Source organism: Notolepis coatsorum (assembly GCF_963971535.1).
Source record: "Notolepis coatsorum genome assembly, chromosome: 17".
In the NCBI taxonomy this organism is placed as follows: Eukaryota; Metazoa; Chordata; class Actinopteri; order Aulopiformes; family Paralepididae; genus Notolepis; species Notolepis coatsorum.
In genome coordinates, this window is record NC_140181.1 from 1,740,635 (window position 1) to 1,762,488 (window position 21,854).

The window sequence follows — 21,854 nt, forward strand, 5'->3', positions numbered from 1 at the left end:
TCCACGTCTTCTATAGTCCATGTCTTCTATAGTCCACGTCTTCTATAGTCTATAGTCCATGTCTTCTATAGTCCATGTCTTCTATAGTCCACGTCTTCTATAGTCCATGTCTTCTATAGTCTATAGTCCATGTCTTCTATAGTCCATGTCTTCTATAGTCCATGTCTTCTATAGTCCATGTCTTCTATAGTCCACGTCTTCTATAGTCCATGTCTTCTATAGTCCATGTCTTCTATAGTCCATGTCTTCTATAGTCCATGTCTTCTATAGTCCACGTCTTCTATAGTCCATGTCTTCTATAGTCCATGTCTTCTATAGTCCATGTCTTCTATAGTCTATAGTCCACGTCTTCTATAGTCTATAGTCCATGTCTTCTATAGTCCATGTCTTCTATAGTCTATAGTCCATGTCTTCTATAGTCCATGTCTTCTATAGTCCACGTCTTCTATAGTCTATAGTCCACGTCTTCTATAGTCCATGTCTTCTATAGTCCATGTCTTCTATAGTCCATGTCTTCTATAGTCCATGTCTTCTATAGTCCATGTCTTCTATAGTCCATGTCTTCTATAGTCTATAGTCCACGTCTTCTATAGTCCATGTCTTCTATAGTCCATGTCTTCTATAGTCCATGTCTTCTATAGTCTATAGTCCATGTCTTCTATAGTCCATGTCTTCTATAGTCCACGTCTTCTATAATCCATGTCTTCTATAGTCCACGTCTTCTATAGTCCATGTCTTCTATAGTCCATGTCTTCTATAGTCTATAGTCCACGTCTTCTATAGTCCATGTCTTCTATAGTCCATGTCTTCTATAGTCCATGTCTTCTATAGTCTATAGTCCATGTCTTCTATAGTCCATGTCTTCTATAGTCTATAGTCCACGTCTTCTATAGTCCATGTCTTCTATAGTCTATAGTCCATGTCTTCTATAGTCCATGTCTTCTATAGTCTATAGTCCACGTCTTCTATAGTCCATGTCTTCTATAGTCTATAGTCCATGTCTTCTATAGTCCATGTCTTCTATAGTCCATGTCTTCTATAGTCTATAGTCCATGTCTTCTATAGTCTATAGTCCACGTCTTCTATAGTCTATAGTCCACGTCTTCTATAGTCCATGTCTTCTATAGTCCACGTCTTCTATAGTCCACGTCTTCTATAGTCCATGTCTTCTATAGTCTATAGTCCATGTCTTCTATAGTCCATGTCTTCTATAGTCCATGTCTTCTATAGTCTATAGTCCATGTCTTCTATAGTCTATAGTCCATGTCTTCTATAGTCCATGTCTTCTATAGTCTATAGTCCACGTCTTCTATAGTCTATAGTCCATGTCTTCTATAGTCTATAGTCCATGTCTTCTATAGTCCATGTCTTCTATAGTCCATGTCTTCTATAGTCTATAGTCCACGTCTTCTATAGTCTATAGTCCATGTCTTCTATAGTCCACGTCTTCTATAGTCCACGTCTTCTATAGTCTATAGTCCACGTCTTCTATAGTCCACGTCTTCTATAGTCCATGTCTTCTATAGTCCATAGTAGGGGTGGGAATCACCAGTTTCATCATGATACGATATGATATCGATTCTTTGGACAACGATACGATATTTGCCGATATCACAAAGTCTCTCACGATACAATACGATACGATTAGCAGGCAACTGCACCTCCTCATCCATCACCCTCAACATAGGGGCCCCCCAGGGCTGTGTTCTGAGTCCCCTCCTCTACTCCCTGTACACACACGACTGTGTGGCTCAGCGGAGTAGCAATACAATCGTCAAATTTGCTGACGACACAGTGGTGGTGGGCCTGATCTCTGCCAACGACGAGAGGGCCTACCTGGAAGAGGTCAAGGTCCTGGCGGGATGGTGCCAGGAAAACAGCCTCTCCCTGAACGTCAGCAAAACAAAGGAGATGATTGTGGACTTCAGGAGGTCGGGGGTCAAGGACTACAGCCCCCTCAGCATCGACGGGGCACCGGTTGAGAGAGTCAACAGCTTCAAGTACCTCGGAGCCCACATATCCGAGGACTTGACATGGACCACACACATTAACAGTGTGGTGAAGAAGGCACGACAACGCCTCTACTTCCTCAGGCGCCTAAGGAAGTTCCAAGTCAGCCAGAAGATCCTTAAGAACTTCTACTCATGTACAATAGAGAGCATCTTGACCGGCAACATCACCTCCTGGTTTGGGAATAGCACTGCAAAAGACCAAAGCAGACTACAAAGAGTGACACGTTCAGCCGAACGCACAATTGGAGGGGGCTCCCCACCCTCCAGAACATTTACTACAAGCGTTGCAAGGGCAAGGCTAAGAGAATCATTAAAGACTCCAGTCACCCGAACAACTGCCTCTTCGAACTGCTGCGGTCAGGCAAGCGATACAGGAGTCTCAAGGCGAGCACAGAAAGACTCAGAAGAAGCTTCTATCCCCAGGCCATCAGGCTGCTAAACGAACAATGAATGAACACTACACAACAACAACCACCAAACACACATAGCACACACATCCACACGCACACACTCACTTTAAACAAACACACTGTAGCACCCACTCCACACACTTTATAGCACACACCCACTTTAAACAAACACACTGTAGCACCCACTCCCCACACTTTATATTTATGGATGAAGGATTGCACTACAACTCGTACACCTTACTGTAAATTGTACCTAAAATTGTACCTCATCCCATTTCTGCTTTGCACTAGATAGTACTGTACATTAGTACACTGCATAGTATTGTGTATTGTATATTATATGGTAATAATAATAATAATGGATTGGATTTATATAGCGCTCTTCTCTGACTGACTGTTGCTCTGACTCAGAGCGCTTCACAGAGTCCATTATTCGTTCATACACAGTCATACCGGTGGTGGTAAGCTACAATTGCAGCCAGAGCTGCCCTGAGGCAGACTCACGGAAGCGTGGCGAATAATCAACGCCTACGGCCCCTCCGACCACCACCAACATTCATTCACATGCATACACATTCATACGAGGCAAGTAGGTTAAGTGTCTTGCCCAAGGACACAACGGCAATGGGATGGACATGGGCTTGAGCGGGATTCGAACCACCAACCCTTCGATCATTGGACGCCTCGCTCTACCCCTGAGCCACGCCGCCCCACAATAACTCAGAACATTGTACATATGTCTATACCGAACACTGTGACCTCATTTTCTTCTTCTAAATTCATGCTATATTATGTTATTATGTTATTTGATACTATCTTGTCTAGCACAGTCTCTGGAGCGTAACAGTAAGAAGCATTTTGTATGAAAGTATTCTGTACTTCTGTATGACAACTATTAAAGAACTAGAACTTGAACTTGAACTTGATTAGATTCAGGTGCCTGCGATCGATATGAGATGATATCATATGCCCATTTAACACAATCGGTAACATTTAGATCAACAAAAAAAAGGTAATGAAAATATCATTTGACATTTGTATTTTTGAGCTCTTCCAGACATTTAAAGGAAAATCAATCTATTGTTTTTAATACAAATAGACCTCCTGTTCACTGTAAAGTGCCACGTTTTTATATATTGAGCTTTAAACTTTAAGCTACATTTTTTGGAACTCAAAACTCACAACCTCCCTCTCCCAAACCGTTCCTACAACAATTTGTTGATGTTGCATGATCATGTATAGGCCTACATTTATTATGTATTATATTGTTTATGTTTAAATAACATTTAAACATCAAACTCCTCTGACCTCATCTTGTCTTTCCAAAGACGCGCGCACACACACACACACACAGAAAGGGAGAATGCTATGCTGTAACATCTACACACACGGAGCTACTGCTGTTGTTCTTGGGCAGATATGAGACTCGCCACAGGATTTTCAAAATAAGAGTATCGATATGAATCGATCTTATTACATCGCATCGATCCGATTCGATTGTTGATAATTACATCGATGTATCGATCTGGATCGATGTATCGTCCCACCCCTAGTCTATAGTCCATGTCTTCTATAGTCTATAGTCCACGTCTTCTATAGTCCATGTCTTCTATAGTCTATAGTCCACGTCTTCTATAGTCTATAGTCCATGTCTTCTATAGTCTATAGTCCATGTCTTCTATAGTCCACGTCTTCTATAGTCTATAGTCCATGTCTTCTATAGTCTATAGTCCATGTCTTCTATAGTCTATAGTCCACGTCTTCTATAGTCCATGTCTTCTATAGTCCACGTCTTCTATAGTCTATAGTCCATGTCTTCTATAGTCTATAGTCCATGTCTTCTATAGTCTATAGTCCATGTCTTCTATAGTCCACGTCTTCTATAGTCTATAGTCCATGTCTTCTATAGTCTATAGTCCACGTCTTCTATAGTCCATGTCTTCTATAGTCCACGTCTTCTATAGTCTATAGTCCATGTCTTCTATAGTCTATAGTCCATGTCTTCTATAGTCTATAGTCCATGTCTTCTATAGTCTATAGTCCACGTCTTCTATAGTCTATAGTCCATGTCTTCTATAGTCTATAGTCCATGTCTTCTATAGTCTATAGTCCACGTCTTCTATAGTCCACGTCTTCTATAGTCTATAGTCCACGTCTTCTATAGTCCATGTCTTCTATAGTCTATAGTCCACGTCTTCTATAGTCCACGTCTTCTATAGTCCACGTCTTCTATAGTCTATAGTCCATGTCTTCTATAGTCCACGTCTTCTATAGTCCACGTCTTCTATAGTCCATGTCTTCTATAGTCCATGTCTTCTATAGTCCACGTCTTCTATAGTCTATAGTCCATGTCTTCTATAGTCCACGTCTTCTATAGTCTATAGTCCACGTCTTCTATAGTCTATAGTCCATGTCTTCTATAGTCCATGTCTTCTATAGTCTATAGTCCATGTCTTCTATAGTCCATGTCTTCTATAGTCTATAGTCCACGTCTTCTATAGTCTATAGTCCATGTCTTCTATAGTCCATGTCTTCTATAGTCTATAGTCCACGTCTTCTATAGTCCACGTCTTCTATAGTCCATGTCTTCTATAGTCCATGTCTTCTATAGTCCACGTCTTCTATAGTCTATAGTCCACGTCTTCTATAGTCCACGTCTTCTATAGTCTATAGTCCACGTCTTCTATAGTCCATGTCTTCTATAGTCTATAGTCCACGTCTTCTATAGTCCATGTCTTCTATAGTCCATGTCTTCTATAGTCCATGTCTTCTATAGTCTATAGTCCACGTCTTCTATAGTCCATGTCTTCTATAGTCCATGTCTTCTATAGTCCACGTCTTCTATAGTCCATGTCTTCTATAGTCCATGTCTTCTATAGTCCATGTCTTCTATAGTCTATAGTCCATGTCTTCTATAGTCCATGTCTTCTATAGTCCATGTCTTCTATAGTCTATAGTCCATGTCTTCTATAGTCCATGTCTTCTATAGTCCACGTCTTCTATAGTCCATGTCTTCTATAGTCCATGTCTTCTATAGTCTATAGTCCACGTCTTCTATAGTCCATGTCTTCTATAGTCCATGTCTTCTATAGTCCACGTCTTCTATAGTCCACGTCTTCTATAGTCTATAGTCCACGTCTTCTATAGTCCACGTCTTCTATAGTCCACGTCTTCTATAGTCTATAGTCCACGTCTTCTATAGTCTATAGTCCATGTCTTCTATAGTCCATGTCTTCTATAATCCATGTCTTCTATAGTCTATAGTCCATGTCTTCTATAGTCCATGTCTTCTATAGTCCACGTCTTCTATAGTCTATAGTCCACGTCTTCTATAGTCCATGTCTTCTATAGTCCATGTCTTCTATAGTCCACGTCTTCTATAGTCCACGTCTTCTATAGTCTATAGTCCACGTCTTCTATAGTCTATAGTCCATGTCTTCTATAGTCCATGTCTTCTATAGTCCACGTCTTCTATAGTCCATGTCTTCTATAGTCCATGTCTTCTATAGTCCACGTCTTCTATAGTCCACGTCTTCTATAATCCATGTCTTCTATAGTCCACGTCTTCTATAGTCCATGTCTTCTATAGTCTATAGTCCACGTCTTCTATAGTCTATAGTCCACGTCTTCTATAGTCCATGTCTTCTATAGTCCATGTCTTCTATAGTCTATAGTCCATGTCTTCTATAGTCTATAGTCCATGTCTTCTATAGTCTATAGTCCACGTCTTCTATAGTCCATGTCTTCTATAGTCTATAGTCCATGTCTTCTATAGTCTATAGTCCATGTCTTCTATAGTCCATGTCTTCTATAGTCTATAGTCCATGTCTTCTATAGTCTATAGTCCATGTCTTCTATAGTCTATAGTCCATGTCTTCTATAGTCCACGTCTTCTATAGTCCATGTCTTCTATAGTCCATGTCTTCTATAGTCTATAGTCCATGTCTTCTATAGTCCATGTCTTCTATAGTCTATAGTCCATGTCTTCTATAGTCCATGTCTTCTATAGTCTATAGTCCACGTCTTCTATAGTCCATGTCTTCTATAGTCCATGTCTTCTATAGTCCACGTCTTCTATAGTCCATGTCTTCTATAGTCCACGTCTTCTATAGTCCATGTCTTCTATAGTCTATAGTCCACGTCTTCTATAGTCCATGTCTTCTATAGTCCACGTCTTCTATAGTCTATAGTCCACGTCTTCTATAGTCCATGTCTTCTATAGTCCATGTCTTCTATAGTCCATGTCTTCTATAGTCTATAGTCCACGTCTTCTATAGTCCATGTCTTCTATAGTCCATGTCTTCTATAGTCCACGTCTTCTATAGTCCATGTCTTCTATAGTCCATGTCTTCTATAGTCCATGTCTTCTATAGTCTATAGTCCATGTCTTCTATAGTCTATAGTCCATGTCTTCTATAGTCCATGTCTTCTATAGTCCACGTCTTCTATAGTCCATGTCTTCTATAGTCCATGTCTTCTATAGTCTATAGTCCACGTCTTCTATAGTCCATGTCTTCTATAGTCCATGTCTTCTATAGTCCACGTCTTCTATAGTCCACGTCTTCTATAGTCTATAGTCCACGTCTTCTATAGTCCACGTCTTCTATAGTCCACGTCTTCTATAGTCTATAGTCCATGTCTTCTATAGTCCACGTCTTCTATAGTCTATAGTCCATGTCTTCTATAGTCCATGTCTTCTATAATCCATGTCTTCTATAGTCTATAGTCCATGTCTTCTATAGTCCATGTCTTCTATAGTCCACGTCTTCTATAGTCTATAGTCCACGTCTTCTATAGTCCATGTCTTCTATAGTCCATGTCTTCTATAGTCCACGTCTTCTATAGTCCACGTCTTCTATAGTCTATAGTCCACGTCTTCTATAGTCTATAGTCCATGTCTTCTATAGTCCATGTCTTCTATAGTCCATGTCTTCTATAGTCCACGTCTTCTATAGTCCACGTCTTCTATAGTCCATGTCTTCTATAGTCCACGTCTTCTATAATCCATGTCTTCTATAGTCCATGTCTTCTATAGTCTATAGTCCACGTCTTCTATAGTCTATAGTCCACGTCTTCTATAGTCCATGTCTTCTATAGTCCATGTCTTCTATAGTCCACGTCTTCTATAGTCCACGTCTTCTATAGTCTATAGTCCACGTCTTCTATAGTCTATAGTCCATGTCTTCTATAGTCCATGTCTTCTATAGTCCATGTCTTCTATAGTCCACGTCTTCTATAGTCCACGTCTTCTATAGTCCATGTCTTCTATAGTCCACGTCTTCTATAGTCCATGTCTTCTATAGTCCACGTCTTCTATAGTCTATAGTCCACGTCTTCTATAGTCCATGTCTTCTATAGTCCATGTCTTCTATAGTCCATGTCTTCTATAGTCTATAGTCCATGTCTTCTATAGTCTATAGTCCATGTCTTCTATAGTCTATAGTCCACGTCTTCTATAGTCCATGTCTTCTATAGTCCATGTCTTCTATAGTCCACGTCTTCTATAGTCCATGTCTTCTATAGTCCATGTCTTCTATAGTCCATGTCTTCTATAGTCCATGTCTTCTATAGTCCATGTCTTCTATAGTCCATGTCTTCTATAGTCTATAGTCCATGTCTTCTATAGTCTATAGTCCATGTCTTCTATAGTCCACGTCTTCTATAGTCCACGTCTTCTATAGTCCATGTCTTCTATAGTCCATGTCTTCTATAGTCTATAGTCCATGTCTTCTATAGTCCATGTCTTCTATAGTCTATAGTCCATGTCTTCTATAGTCTATAGTCCACGTCTTCTATAGTCCATGTCTTCTATAGTCTATAGTCCATGTCTTCTATAGTCTATAGTCCACGTCTTCTATAGTCTATAGTCCATGTCTTCTATAGTCTATAGTCCATGTCTTCTATAGTCTATAGTCCATGTCTTCTATAGTCTATAGTCCATGTCTTCTATAGTCTATAGTCCATGTCTTCTATAGTCTATAGTCCATGTCTTCTATAGTCTATAGTCCATGTCTTCTATAGTCCATGTCTTCTATAGTCCATAGTCCACGTCTTCTATAGTCTATAGTCCATGTCTTCTATAGTCCATGTCTTCTATAGTCTATAGTCCACGTCTTCTATAGTCTATAGTCCATGTCTTCTATAGTCTATAGTCCATGTCTTCTATAGTCTATAGTCCATGTCTTCTATAGTCTATAGTCCATGTCTTCTATAGTCTATAGTCCATGTCTTCTATAGTCCATGTCTTCTATAGTCCATGTCTTCTATAGTCCACGTCTTCTATAGTCCATGTCTTCTATAGTCTATAGTCCATGTCTTCTATAGTCTATAGTCCACGTCTTCTATAGTCTATAGTCCATGTCTTCTATAGTCCATGTCTTCTATAGTCTATAGTCCACGTCTTCTATAGTCTATAGTCCACGTCTTCTATAGTCTATAGTCCATGTCTTCTATAGTCCATGTCTTCTATAGTCCATGTCTTCTATAGTCCACGTCTTCTATAGTCCATGTCTTCTATAGTCTATAGTCCATGTCTTCTATAGTCTATAGTCCATGTCTTCTATAGTCTATAGTCCACGTCTTCTATAGTCTATAGTCCATGTCTTCTATAGTCCATGTCTTCTATAGTCTATAGTCCACGTCTTCTATAGTCTATAGTCCACGTCTTCTATAGTCTATAGTCCATGTCTTCTATAGTCTATAGTCCATGTCTTCTATAGTCTATAGTCCATGTCTTCTATAGTCCATGTCTTCTATAGTCCATGTCTTCTATAGTCTATAGTCCATGTCTTCTATAGTCTATAGTCCATGTCTTCTATAATCCATGTCTTCTATAGTCTATAGTCCATGTCTTCTATAATCCATGTCTTCTATAGTCCATGTCTTCTATAGTCCATGTCTTCTATAGTCCATGTCTTCTATAGTCTATAGTCCACGTCTTCTATAGTCTATAGTCCATGTCTTCTATAATCCATGTCTTCTATAATCCATGTCTTCTATAGTCCATGTCTTCTATAGTCCATGTCTTCTATAGTCTATAGTCCATGTCTTCTATAGTCCATGTCTTCTATAGTCTATAGTCCACGTCTTCTATAGTCCATGTCTTCTATAGTCTATAGTCCATGTCTTCTATAGTCCATGTCTTCTATAGTCTATAGTCCACGTCTTCTATAGTCTATAGTCCACGTCTTCTATAATCCACGTCTTCTATAGTCTATAGTCCACGTCTTCTATAGTCCACGTCTTCTATAGTCCATGTCTTCTATAGTCCATGTCTTCTATAGTCCATGTCTTCTATAGTCCATGTCTTCTATAGTCCACGTCTTCTATAGTCTACTTTTTTTTTATATCTGTGATCATGAATAATATCTGCGTTATAGCCTGCTCATCATTTTACCTTCTGTTTCAGAGTGAGAGCCCTACAAATGCCAGCATTCCAGAGCTTGAAAGACAGATAGATAAGCTAACCAAGGTAAGGCTACTCAAGACTCCTTACTCATTCTTGTTAGTTTCATATGACTAATATTAATACTCCCTAATTTCATTTCTCCACAGCGGCAAGCATTTTTCCGTAAAAAGCTGCTGCAATCATCCCATTCCATGCGGGCTATATGTCTGGGTCAGGACCGGTTCCGCCGCAGATACCTGGCCCTGCCGCACCTCGGGGGGGTTCTGGTGGAGGGGCCCGAGGAGATCCTGAGTGAGTCTGAACACAAACCCCTTAGAACGGCTTTGGCTCTCTCTATCTGCTGTAAACCTTTTGAACCTTGTGCTCCGTCTCTCTATCTGCTGTAAACCTTTTGAACCTTGTGCTCCGTCTCTCTATCTGCTGTAAACCTTTTGAACCTTGTGCTCCGTCTCTCTATCTGCTGTAAACCTTTTGAACCTTGTGCTCCGTCTCTATCTGCTGTAAACCTTTTGAACCTTGTGCTCCGTCTCTATCTGCTGTAAACCTTTTGAACCTTGTGCTCCGTCTCTCTATCTGCTGTAAACCTTTTGAACCTTGTGCTCCGTCTCTCTATCTGCTGTAAACCTTTTGAACCTTGTGCTCCGTCTCTCTATCTGCTGTAAACCTTTTGAACCTTGTGCTCCGTCTCTCTATCTGCTGTAAACCTTTTGAACCTTGTGCTCCGTCTCTATCTGCTGTAAACCTTTTGAACCTTGTGCTCCGTCTCTCTATCTGCTGTAAACCTTTTGAACCTTGTGCTCCGTCTCTCTATCTGCTGTAAACCTTTTGAACCTTGTGCTCCGTCTCTCTATCTGCTGTAAACCTTTTGAACCTTGTGCTCCGTCTCTATCTGCTGTAAACCTTTTGAACCTTGTGCTCCGTCTCTCTATCTGCTGTAAACCTTTTGAACCTTGTGCTCCGTCTCTCTATCTGCTGTAAACCTTTTGAACCTTGTGCTCCGTCTCTCTATCTGCTGTAAACCTTTTGAACCTTGTGCTCCGTCTCTATCTGCTGTAAACCTTTTGAACCTTGTGCTCCGTCTCTCTATCTGCTGTAAACCTTTTGAACCTTGTGCTCCGTCTCTCTATCTGCTGTAAACCTTTTGAACCTTGTGCTCCGTCTCTCTATCTGCTGTAAACCTTTTGAACCTTGTGCTCCGTCTCTATCTGCTGTAAACCTTTTGAACCTTGTGCTCCGTCTCTATCTGCTGTAAACCTTTTGAACCTTGTGCTCCGTCTCGCAGCTTCAGGAGACGTCCTCGTGGCCGAGGTGCCCATCACCCTCTTCAAGAGAGAGCCCAAAGTGGAGCCCAAAGTTGAGGAGACTCCCGTTTCCACCACTGCCCCTCCTACCCTCCCCTCTCCTCCTTCCTCCGCTCCCCCTGGCCAGTCCCAGACCGTATCTCCGGAGGAGAAGGACCCCCTGCCGGGCACCGCCTCCCTCATGAGCCGGCCGAGAGGCCGCGGGCGCCCCCGCAAGATCAAACCCGAGGTGGAGCTTCACCTGCGCACGGCCAAGAGCCGCCGGCGTCGGCGCAGCGGCAAGTCCGGGGGCGAGGAGGGGCCCGGCTCGCTGGCTGGCGGCACCACGGACCTCACGCAGACCGCCTTCCAGAGCTGGCTCAGCCAATCGCAGCAGGGCTCTGTGACCAACGGCATGGGCCCGGCGGCGGGTGACGCTCCGGAGGGCAACCAATCGGAGGACGGCGTGAAGGACATGGCAGAGAAGCGGGGACAGTGGTTCAACCAATCGGAGGACGGCGTGAAGGACATGGCAGAGAAGCGGGGACAGTGGTTCAACCAATCGGAGGACGGCGTGAAGGACATGGCAGAGAAGCGGGGACAGTGGTTCAACCTCCTCCCCAAACAGCCGTGTGACTCGGAGTCTCTGACGGAGCCCCAGGCCCCGCCCTCACCCGGCAGCGCGCCGCCGAAACTCCTCCCACAGATCCTGCAGGTATGCCTTCCAGACGACGATGGCTTTTAGTTTGGCACTAAGACTAAACTGAGCACTTCAGACTTCTCATGATACTAATAATAATGTATTTTTTTACCTCCCACCCTAGTCTGCTCCACTCCTGGCTGGCCTGTGTCCGCCTGACCCCCTGACCCCAGTCCTAGCACAGGACATCCCTACAGTAGCCCCCGCACCTGCCACCGTCCCCCCGACCCCCCCCCTCCCTGGCAGGCCGTGTCGCAGGCGCAGGAGGGGCAGCAGGGGCAGCAGTCCTGCCCGGCGAGGCGTGCGAGGAGCCAAGCGGCGCGGCCGGCCCCCCAACACGGTGTTCCAGGAGCTGGAGCAGCAGTACTTCACTCAGCTGGTGGTGAAGCCCATCCCAGCAGGTACCCTAACCCTCACACAGAGGGTACCCTAACCCTAACCCTCACACAGAAGGTACCCTAACCCTCACACAGAGGGTACCCTAACCCTAACCCTCACACAGAAGGTACCCTAACCCTCACACAGAGGGTACCCTAACCCTCACACAGAGGGTACCCTAACCCTCACACAGAGGGTACCCTAACCCTCACACAGAGGGTACCCTAACCCTCACACAGAGGGTACCCTAACCCTCACACAGAGGGTACCCTAACCCTCACACAGAGGGTACCCTAACCCTAACCCTCACACAGAGGGTACCCTAACCCTCACACAGAGGGTACCCTAACCCTCACACAGAGGGTACCCTAACCCTCACACAGAGGGTATCCTAACCCTCACACAGAGGGTACCCTAACCCTCACACAGAGGGTACCCTAACCCTCACACAGAGGGTACCCTAACCCTAACCCTCACACAGAGGGTACCCTAACCCTAACCCTCACACAGAGGGTACCCTAACCCTCACACAGAGGGTACCCTAACCCTAACCCTCACACAGAGGGTACCCTAACCCTAACCCTCACACAGAGGGTACCCTAACCCTAACCCTCACACAGAGGGTACCCTAACCCTAACCCTCACACAGAGGGTATCCTAACCCTCACACAGAGGGTACCCTAACCCTAACCCTCACACAGAGGGTACCCTAACCCTAACCCTCACACAGAGGGTACCCTAACCCTAACCCTCACACAGAGGGTACCCTAACCCTCACACAGAGGGTACCCTAACCCTAACCCTCACACAGAAGGTACCCTAACCCTCACACAGGGTACCCTAACCCTAACCCTCACACAGAAGGTACCCTAACCCTCACACAGAGGGTACCCTAACCCTAACCCTCACACAGAGGGTACCCTAACCCTCACACAGAGGGTACCCTAACCCTCACACAGAGGGTACCCTAACCCTCACACAGAGGGTACCCTAACCCTCACACAGAGGGTACCCTAACCCTCACACAGAGGGTACCCTAACCCTCACACAGAGGGTACCCTAACCCTCACACAGAAGGTACCCTAACCCTCACACAGAAGGTACCCTAACCCTCACACAGAGGGTACCCTAACCCTCACACAGAAGGTACCCTAACCCTCACACAGAGGGTACCCTAACCCTCACACAGAGGGTACCCTAACCCTAACCCTCACACAGAGGGTACCCTAACTAGAGTTGTTCCGATACCAGTATCGGAAATGCCGCCGATACTGCCTAAAATGCTGGTATCGGTATCGGCGAGTACCCTCTAATGTTGCGCTCCGATACCATGACGTAATTTATCAACAACACTGCGGACGTTGGGCTCTGTAGATACTTTATATACTCATACTTCGCTGGGTGAGCATTATAAAACAAACGTGTGCTTAATCGACCGTGAATTAAAGTGTCAATTGCCATTAACAGCAGAGCAGATACTTTCTTAAAATGCCATTGTCCCGACAGCGCTGTTGACAGGGAGCTCTGATGAGTTCGCTTGGTGGCTGGTGTTATTAGCATTGAACAGCTAACCGAAAGCTAGCTTTGACGTTACCTTGGCTAAAGTTGGGGCTATTCACATAATCCAGCAATAATGGCTGCAGATCTGCAAGCAAAGTACAGCAAGGTGGCAGAGGAGTATTCCAAGTTAAATCACTGTCACCGGCAGTAACGTTACAGTCTTTCCATATAGCGGTAGCTCATGCTAGCTAACATAGCTCACGGTAATGTTGTCATTGCACAATTGCACGTCGCGTACACAATTAATGACATGTTGCGGACAGCCATATCGGCGACAATGTTTAGCTTTTAGTGCCAAATGATAAGAGTCTGAGGCGGAGTCTCAAAAGAGAATGTTGAATATTTATTGTGCAAAAATCACAACAACAGAGCCTCTGGTACTAAACGGAGCCGCAGCAACGAATAATGTCCGTGTGGAACTAATGTGCCAACAACCTTTCCGTGGGTGAACTCATTGGAGATAGTTTTCAATTACTGATACTAATACTAATCTATACAATCACCTGTTGTTGAATAAATACCATTACTTTATAGTTATTACTAAAAAACAGTATATATAAAACAGTAGCTGTATTAAAAAAAAAAACGTTTTATAATTTATATAATATTTTTTAATTTTTTTAATGTATGCACTGGTATCGGATAAGTATCGGTATCGGCCGATACCCAAAGCTTAGGTATCGGAATCGGATCGGAAAGGAAAAAATGGTATCGGAACATCTCTAACCCTAACCCTAACCCTCACACAGAGGGTACCCTAACCCTCACACAGAGGGTACCCTAACCCTAACCCTCACACAGAAGGAACCTTAACCCTCACACAGAGGGTACCCTAACCCTAACCCTCACACAGAGGGTACCCTAACCCTCACACAGAAGGTACCCTAACCCTAACCCTCACACAGAGGGTACCCTAACCCTCACACAGAGGGTACCCTAACCCTCACACAGAAGGTACCCTAACCCTAACCCTCACACAGAAGGAACCCTAACCCTCACACAGAGGGTACCCTAACCCTCACACAGAGGGTACCCTAACCCTAACCCTCACACAGAGGGTACCCTAACCCTCACACAGAGGGTACCCTAACCCTCACACAGAGGGTACCCTAACCCTCACACAGAAGGTACCCTAACCCTCACACAGAAGGAACCCTAACCCTCACACAGAGGGTACCCTAACCCTCACACAGAAGGTACCCTAACCCTAACCCTCACACAGAATCGTACCCTAACCCTCACACAGAATCGTACCCTAACCCTAACCCTCACACAGAATCGTACCCTAACCCTAACCCTCACACAGAATCGTACCCTAACCCTAACCCTCACACAGAATCGTACCCTAACCCTAACCCTCACACAGAATCGTACCCTAACCCTAACCCTCACACAGAATCGTACCCTAACCCTCACACAGAATCGTACCCTAACCCTCACCCTCACACAGAAGGTACCCTAACCCTCACACAGAAGGTACCCTAACCCTCACACAGAGGGTACCCTAACCCTCACACAGAAGGTACCCTAACCCTCACACAGAGGGTACCCTAACCCTCACACAGAAGGTACCCTAACCCTCACACAGAAGGTACCCTAACCCTCACACAGAAGGTACATTACAGTAATCCTCACACAGAAGGTACATTACAGTAATCCTCACACAGAAGGTACATTACAGTGAAATGCTTGGTTCTGTATGAGCCTCCTGAGATTGTGCTTCATACAGTAAAAAAATAATAAAGACCAAACACTATACAACATACAAAATGCTCAAATGAACCAGGCTTGGTGGTCAAGTCCATTCCAGCATCTCAAATAGTGTTTCTGATGAGATTGCTCTGCTGTGTACTGTATATCTCAGTGTTGGTTTTGGCTGACACACTGTGGGTGGATGTTGTAATATATGTTAGGGCTGGGCAATATGGCGAACATTTTTATCGTTCGATGTCGATAATTATTGATATTTTTATTAGCATTAAATATATATATTTTTTATTATTATTATTAAACAACAAATGTATGTTTATTTTGCAGCAATTCTTTGTCGTTGCCGCCATCTTTAGTGTTACATCCCCTCACACTCTAGTTCTCAGGCTGCAGCTGGTTTAAAAGTGAAAGTAAACCGGCTTCTCTGCTGGCTGTGGCTCCAGGGGAGTCAACAGTTCTGGCTCTGCTCGTTTCTTTTCTATCTTTTGGCGCTTTTTGTTTTGGTGGACAAACCGTCCGTGACTCGCGACTCTGCTAGCACTAGGGATGGGTACCTTTCACATTTGAACCGGTACCGGTACCTGTGAATCGATACCGGTACCCAACGGTACCTTTTTTCGGTACTTTAGTCTCAAGACATTTAATTTTCAGTCGTAAAAAAAAAATCCAAACTTCAAATAACTACAATTTCGACAGTTTTCGGCTTGTCATTGCTCCGACTGCTTTGTTGTTGAATCAAGTCAAATCCTAGGTAAGCATATATTGTGCGTGTGAACGTTGACATGAAAAGAAAAAAGTAAAAAAAAAGGAATAAAAAAAAAAAATTGGTATCTCACTTGATTCGATACTCGGTAGTACCGACGTGTTTCGGTTCGGTACCTCAAAAGTACCGAATTCGGTACCCATCCTTAGCTAGCACACATAGCCTACTGTGTACAGACGGTTTCAAACTGTATTTAAAATTTTTGATATAATTTTTATTATCGATTATTAGAATATATCGCGATAATTATCGTTAACGTTTTATCGCCCAGCCCTAATCTATGTCAACAAAACATGTTGTGGGCGAGTCCAGTCTGTGCTTGTGTTTTGAATGTGATGCGTTTCCAGCGCTGGTCCGCGGCTGGTGGTGGATCCGGGACCCAGAGGAGCTGCAGTACACCCTGCAGGCGCTGCACCCCAGGGGCATCAGGGAGAGGGTGCTCCACAAGCACCTGGCCAAACACATGGAGAGCCTGGCCCACATGTGCACCAAGCCGGTCAACGGTGCGCCCTGTTTACTCAACATCCGGTCTCACTTCTTGTTTCACGTTTGATCTTCCCTTTCTCGTCTCCATGTTGATTTACACCCTTCTGTTCTGCTCCACTAGACCCCATGTTTGAGTTGATTTACACCCTTCTGTTCTGCTCCACTAGACCCCATGTTTGAGTTGATTTACACCCTTCTGTTCTGCTCCACTAGACCCCATGTTTGAGTTGATTTACACCCTTCTGTTCTGCTCCACTAGACCCCATGTTTGAGTTGATTTACACCCTTCTGTTCTGCTCCACTAGACCCCATGTTTGAGTTGATTTACACCCTTCTGTTCTGCTCCACTAGACCCCATGTTTGAGGTGATTTACACCCTTCTGTTCTGCTCCACTAGACCCCATGTTTGAGTTGATTTACACCCTTCTGTTCTGCTCCACTAGACCCCATGTTTGAGTTGATTTACACCCTTCTGTTCTGCTCCACTAGACCCCATGTTTGAGTTGATTTACACCCTTCTGTTCTGCTCCACTAGACCCCATGTTTGAGTTGATTTACACCCTTCTGTTCTGCTCCACTAGACCCCATGTTTGAGTTGATTTACACCCTTCTGTTCTGCTCCACTAGACCCCATGTTTGAGTTGATTTACACCCTTCTGTTCTGCTCCACTAGACCCCATGTTTGAGTTGATTTACACCCTTCTGTTCTGCTCCACTAGACCCCATGTTTGAGGTGATTTACACCCTTCTGTTCTGCTCCACTAGACCCCATGTTTGAGGTGATTTACACCCTTCTGTTCTGCTCCACTAGACCCCATGTTTGAGTTGATTTACACCCTTCTGTTCTGCTCCACTAGACCCCATGTTTGAGTTGATTTACACCCTTCTGTTCTGCTCCACTAGACCCCATGTTTGAGGTGATTTACACCCTTCTGTTCTGCTCCACTAGACCCCATGTTTGAGGTGATTTACACCCTTCTGTTCTGCTCCACTAGACCCCATGTTTGAGATGAAGGTGGAGGATGGCGACGCCCTGATGGAGGCTCTGCAGCAGCCCTGGCAGGTGCAGGAGAGAGCCTTGGAGACGGACGTCAGCGCCCTCCAGTGGGTGGAGGACCTGGAGCAGCGCGTCATCGCAGCTGACCTGCATCTGAAGGCAGGAAACCGTTCCGTTGTTCATCTCAATAGTCTTGACCCTTAAACCAAGTGTGGCTTTAAAAAGTTATGTCATTGGTTAGGATGATGTTCAGCCCCACGGCTGCAGTTACAGCAGTTGCCCAGATGGTGGCGAGAGTGGCTTGTGCTGTGGCTATGCTCACAGGGATCTGTCACATTTACACTTTACACATTTAGGAAAGTTGACAAACGGCCCCAAAAAAGGATATTAAAAACTCTATATTTACCCTTGATTTTGTTTCCAGGTGGCTCCCCAGCCGGTAACCAGTGACGCTGATGCGATTGTAGAAACACCAGTGGCTGAGTTCCAGGTAAAATAACTACAGATGGACTCCAGCTGCCATGTTAACCTCTTAAGCAGGGGAGGAAACTAACTTTTTGGCTTACCAGCCAACTGGCGAGTATCTGATTTTTTTTACCAGCCAAACAGATTTTTTACCAGACAAAAAAAATCGCTAATTGTGATAATTACTTCTTTGTATGTCAAGCCGCGTCAATGTTGTGTATGCATCTGGGTAGGCACACTGTGCCTTTAAGACAGCACGGTGGTCTTACGACAGTGCTGTGAAGTACCGTCAAGTGTTGTGGTAACGTCAGTTGGGTTGGTGTGCTGTTGTGCACAGTGCACTGGTTGAGCTAGCCCCTTTCGTGACTGCGATGTGCAAGCCAGGGGCTTTTGAGCATGAAATAAAATGTCTAACCTTACGTCGTAGTCCGGTGCTTTTTTGGAAACATTATAGTCATAACAGATATACACCTAGATGGCTGCTTTGAGCACACGGGGCTAACGTTAGCTAGCAAGCACCTATATCTAAAACGCTAACTAGAAGCTAACTACTGTATACAGTTCCAGTAGACAACATTACACCTCTGATTTAAATGTGTCCTTAGTAACTTATACTCGATGGTTGTACTAGGGTTGGATGCAGTTCCCCGTTGGTCAGTCTGTCTGTTTTCCATATTCTGCTGTGTTTAACGTTATCTGTTTGCGAGTGCTCCTGATGGCTAGCCTAGTAGTACCGCGGGACTTTTATTATTATATGTCCGCGGGTTGGCCAGTACTGCGCAAACGTTTATTAAACATTATATGTCCGCGGGTGGTCTTGTGCAGTGCTCTCGTGGCACTGTCAACTAAAGCGAACACTCAGAAGACGCGCACTGTTTGCCAGTGCAGTGATTGCAGAATGTTTTATTTTTTTGTATACTCGCCAGACTGGCGAGTGGTCTTCATGAATCACTCGCCAAACTTAAAAAATACTCGCATTTGGCGAGTAAAGTGGCCTAATTTCCTCCCCTGCTCTTAAGCCCGGAGCCATATTTTCTGAAAAAGTAAATGGAAGTTTGCTCCACTTCTACAAGGTCTATTTGCATGTTCTTGGTATCTAGGGACATCTATGGACCTCAGTGAATGTATTCCCAATGTCAGAAATATTGTGTCTATTACTAGGCTTGCTTAAATCGACGAAACAAAGGAGAATATGAATTATGATTTTTCACTTTGACAGTGAATAACACCATGCAAAAAATGACCAGACATTAAAAACTGCCACTGATCTCGTTCAGTACCTTCTTGAGATCATGTGTACAAATAATCTAAGGAAATTAATAAAGGGAAGATGATTAAACGGAAGGTTCTATAGATACAGTACTGAATTCTGCCATCCGGACCCATGCAATTTGAAATATTATTATAGAATATAGAATATGAGGCCTATAAATGACCTTATTATAGCCAACTTGCACACTATGGATCGGGCCAGATCCTCTTTCAAATGGCATAGTTCAATTTGGATTTAGTGTCACCAGGCATGCATGAAGAACAGAGATTTAAATCTACTGTATGTACAGTATGTTTTTTATTCTTTCAACAGCTCCGCCATTTTGAAACTGATTTCAAATCGGATGGTTGCTAAATGCTCAAAATAGGGGAGACAAACAAACTGCGCCAATAACGTTCAGTTTTGTCGTATATAATCCCGAGTAATAAGAATTAAAAAAGATTCATAAGCAAGTAATTTGTTTGAAGGGAGCTAGAAGCCTTTGGGAAGTGTAGTTTAAAAAAATTCCAACGCTCATAGAAAGCTCTGGATGTCCTCTTCTCAAAATGACTACATTCAGCGACGGGTGCTTTTTCAAAATGGCGGATTTTCGCGATCACAACACATTTCAAAAACTAAAATCTCACTAATAACACTTCAACCTATTGGTAAACAAACTTATTGCTGAAAATATACACTCACTGCTGTTGTGACATGGTTAAAAAAACGCAAATTATGTTTAGACAGTCTGGAGAGCTTGATTTATGACGTGATGTCATTTTGGGACCGGTCCCTCCTCCTTCTTTACTCCCTGCTCCTCTCCTCAGCCCTACACGGTCCCAGAGCCTCACCTCTCAGCCTCCTTCTTTACTCCCTGCTCCTCTCCTCAGCCCTACACGGTCCCAGAGCCTCACCTCTCAGTGTCCTTCTTTACTCCCTGCTCCTCTCTCTCCTCAGCCCTACACGGTCCCAGAGCCTCACCTCTCAGTCTCCTTCTTTACTCCCTGCTCCTCTCTCTCCTCAGCCCTACACGGTCCCAGAGCCTCACCTCTCAGCCTCCTTCTTTACTCCCTGCTCCTCTCCTCAGCCCTACACGGTCCCAGAGCCTCACCTCTCAGCCTCCTTCTTTACTCCCTGCTCCTCTCCTCAGCCCTACACGGTCCCAGAGCCTCACCTCTCAGCCTCCTTCTTTACTCCCTGCTCCTCTCCTCAGCCCTACACGGTCCCAGAGCCTCACCTCTCAGTCTCCTTCTTTACTCCCTGCTCCTCTCCTCAGCCCTACACGGTCCCAGAGCCTCACCTCTGTGTCCTTCTTTACTCCCTGCTCCTCTCCTCAGCCCTACACGGTCCCAGAGCCCGACTCCACGCGGGACGACCTCCAGTACTACGAGCACGACGCGGACCCCCGAGACGACTGGATCGTGCGGACCAAGAAGGAGTGGTCCGACCTGCCGCGCATCGCCACCCACCCGCTGGACCTGGCGGTGCTGCGGCTGGCCAACCTGGAGCGCAACATCGAGAGGCGCTACCTGAAGGAGCCACTCTGGAACGCGGCCGAGGTGATGCGCCTGGCGCCGCTCACGCCCACGCCTGGCGAGGAGCATCCCATGGACGTCATGAGGTGAGGAGGGGCGGGCGGGCGGTGTAGCGGTTAAAGGCGCTGGAAGTGGTGTTTCTTTGTTATAATAAGTGTTGAATAGCTCTACATTCTGACAGCCATCACTGATGGAGTGTCTGGTCAGTGACCTGGGTCTCCCAGTACCTCTGCTCTGCAGTAAACACTAATTAAATCTTCTGGTATCCCTTCCCACTTTCCCGTATTTTCAACTCGATTCAAGAAATCTTGCCAAGCCAAATTAGCTTACTGAATTTAGATTATTAAATGTTTTTTACTGAACTTAGATTATTAAATGTTTTTGTATTATATATATATATATATATATATATATATATATATATATATATATATATATATATATATATATATATATATATATATCTAGGTGAGACCGGGGTAAGTTGAGCCACTTTTTATATTCAGGATCACTACAGGAAGGCAATTATAGTTTTGTTGCTAACTGATATATCGGCATATATTTCAGAATGTTGTGAATTCTTAGACAATCAGAATCCGGGGTATATGCTACATGTCTGTAGTTATAGGCTACATGTCTGTACTGAATGAAATAACATTCACTACTTCAAATCTGTATGTATTTTTATTTATTAACCTCTTAACACTTTGAATGCCCATCACGAGAATTCTCAGATTTTTTTTTTATTAGCGATTTGAATTCATATTTCATCAACCGAGTCTTCCGTTTGGTAATCCTGCCCCGCCAGGCGCTCAGATGTGAAAAAAGCGCCCCCTATCGTCTCCCAGATGGTAATGCACCATTTTGGATTGGACTCGATGAAAATGGATGAGAAGAA

The 21,854-nt window shown here is 44.2% G+C and overlaps 1 protein-coding gene across 3 annotated transcripts in view; it reads left to right on the forward strand.

Moving 5' to 3' along the window:
• baz2a (bromodomain adjacent to zinc finger domain, 2A) overlaps positions 1-21,854 on the forward strand; it is a 93,749-nt gene that overhangs the window by 48,323 nt on the left and 23,572 nt on the right. For all 3 annotated transcript variants that reach the window (XM_084332823.1, XM_084332825.1, XM_084332824.1), the window contains exons 18-25: positions 9,831-9,893; positions 9,977-10,121; positions 11,113-11,825; positions 11,935-12,211; positions 16,569-16,724; positions 17,703-17,863; positions 18,129-18,194; positions 20,759-21,042. In XM_084332823.1, coding sequence (XP_084188949.1) covers positions 9,831-9,893; positions 9,977-10,121; positions 11,113-11,825; positions 11,935-12,211; positions 16,569-16,724; positions 17,703-17,863; positions 18,129-18,194; positions 20,759-21,042 — 1,865 coding nt within the window. The remainder of the gene's footprint in view (positions 1-9,830; positions 9,894-9,976; positions 10,122-11,112; positions 11,826-11,934; positions 12,212-16,568; positions 16,725-17,702; positions 17,864-18,128; positions 18,195-20,758; positions 21,043-21,854) is intronic.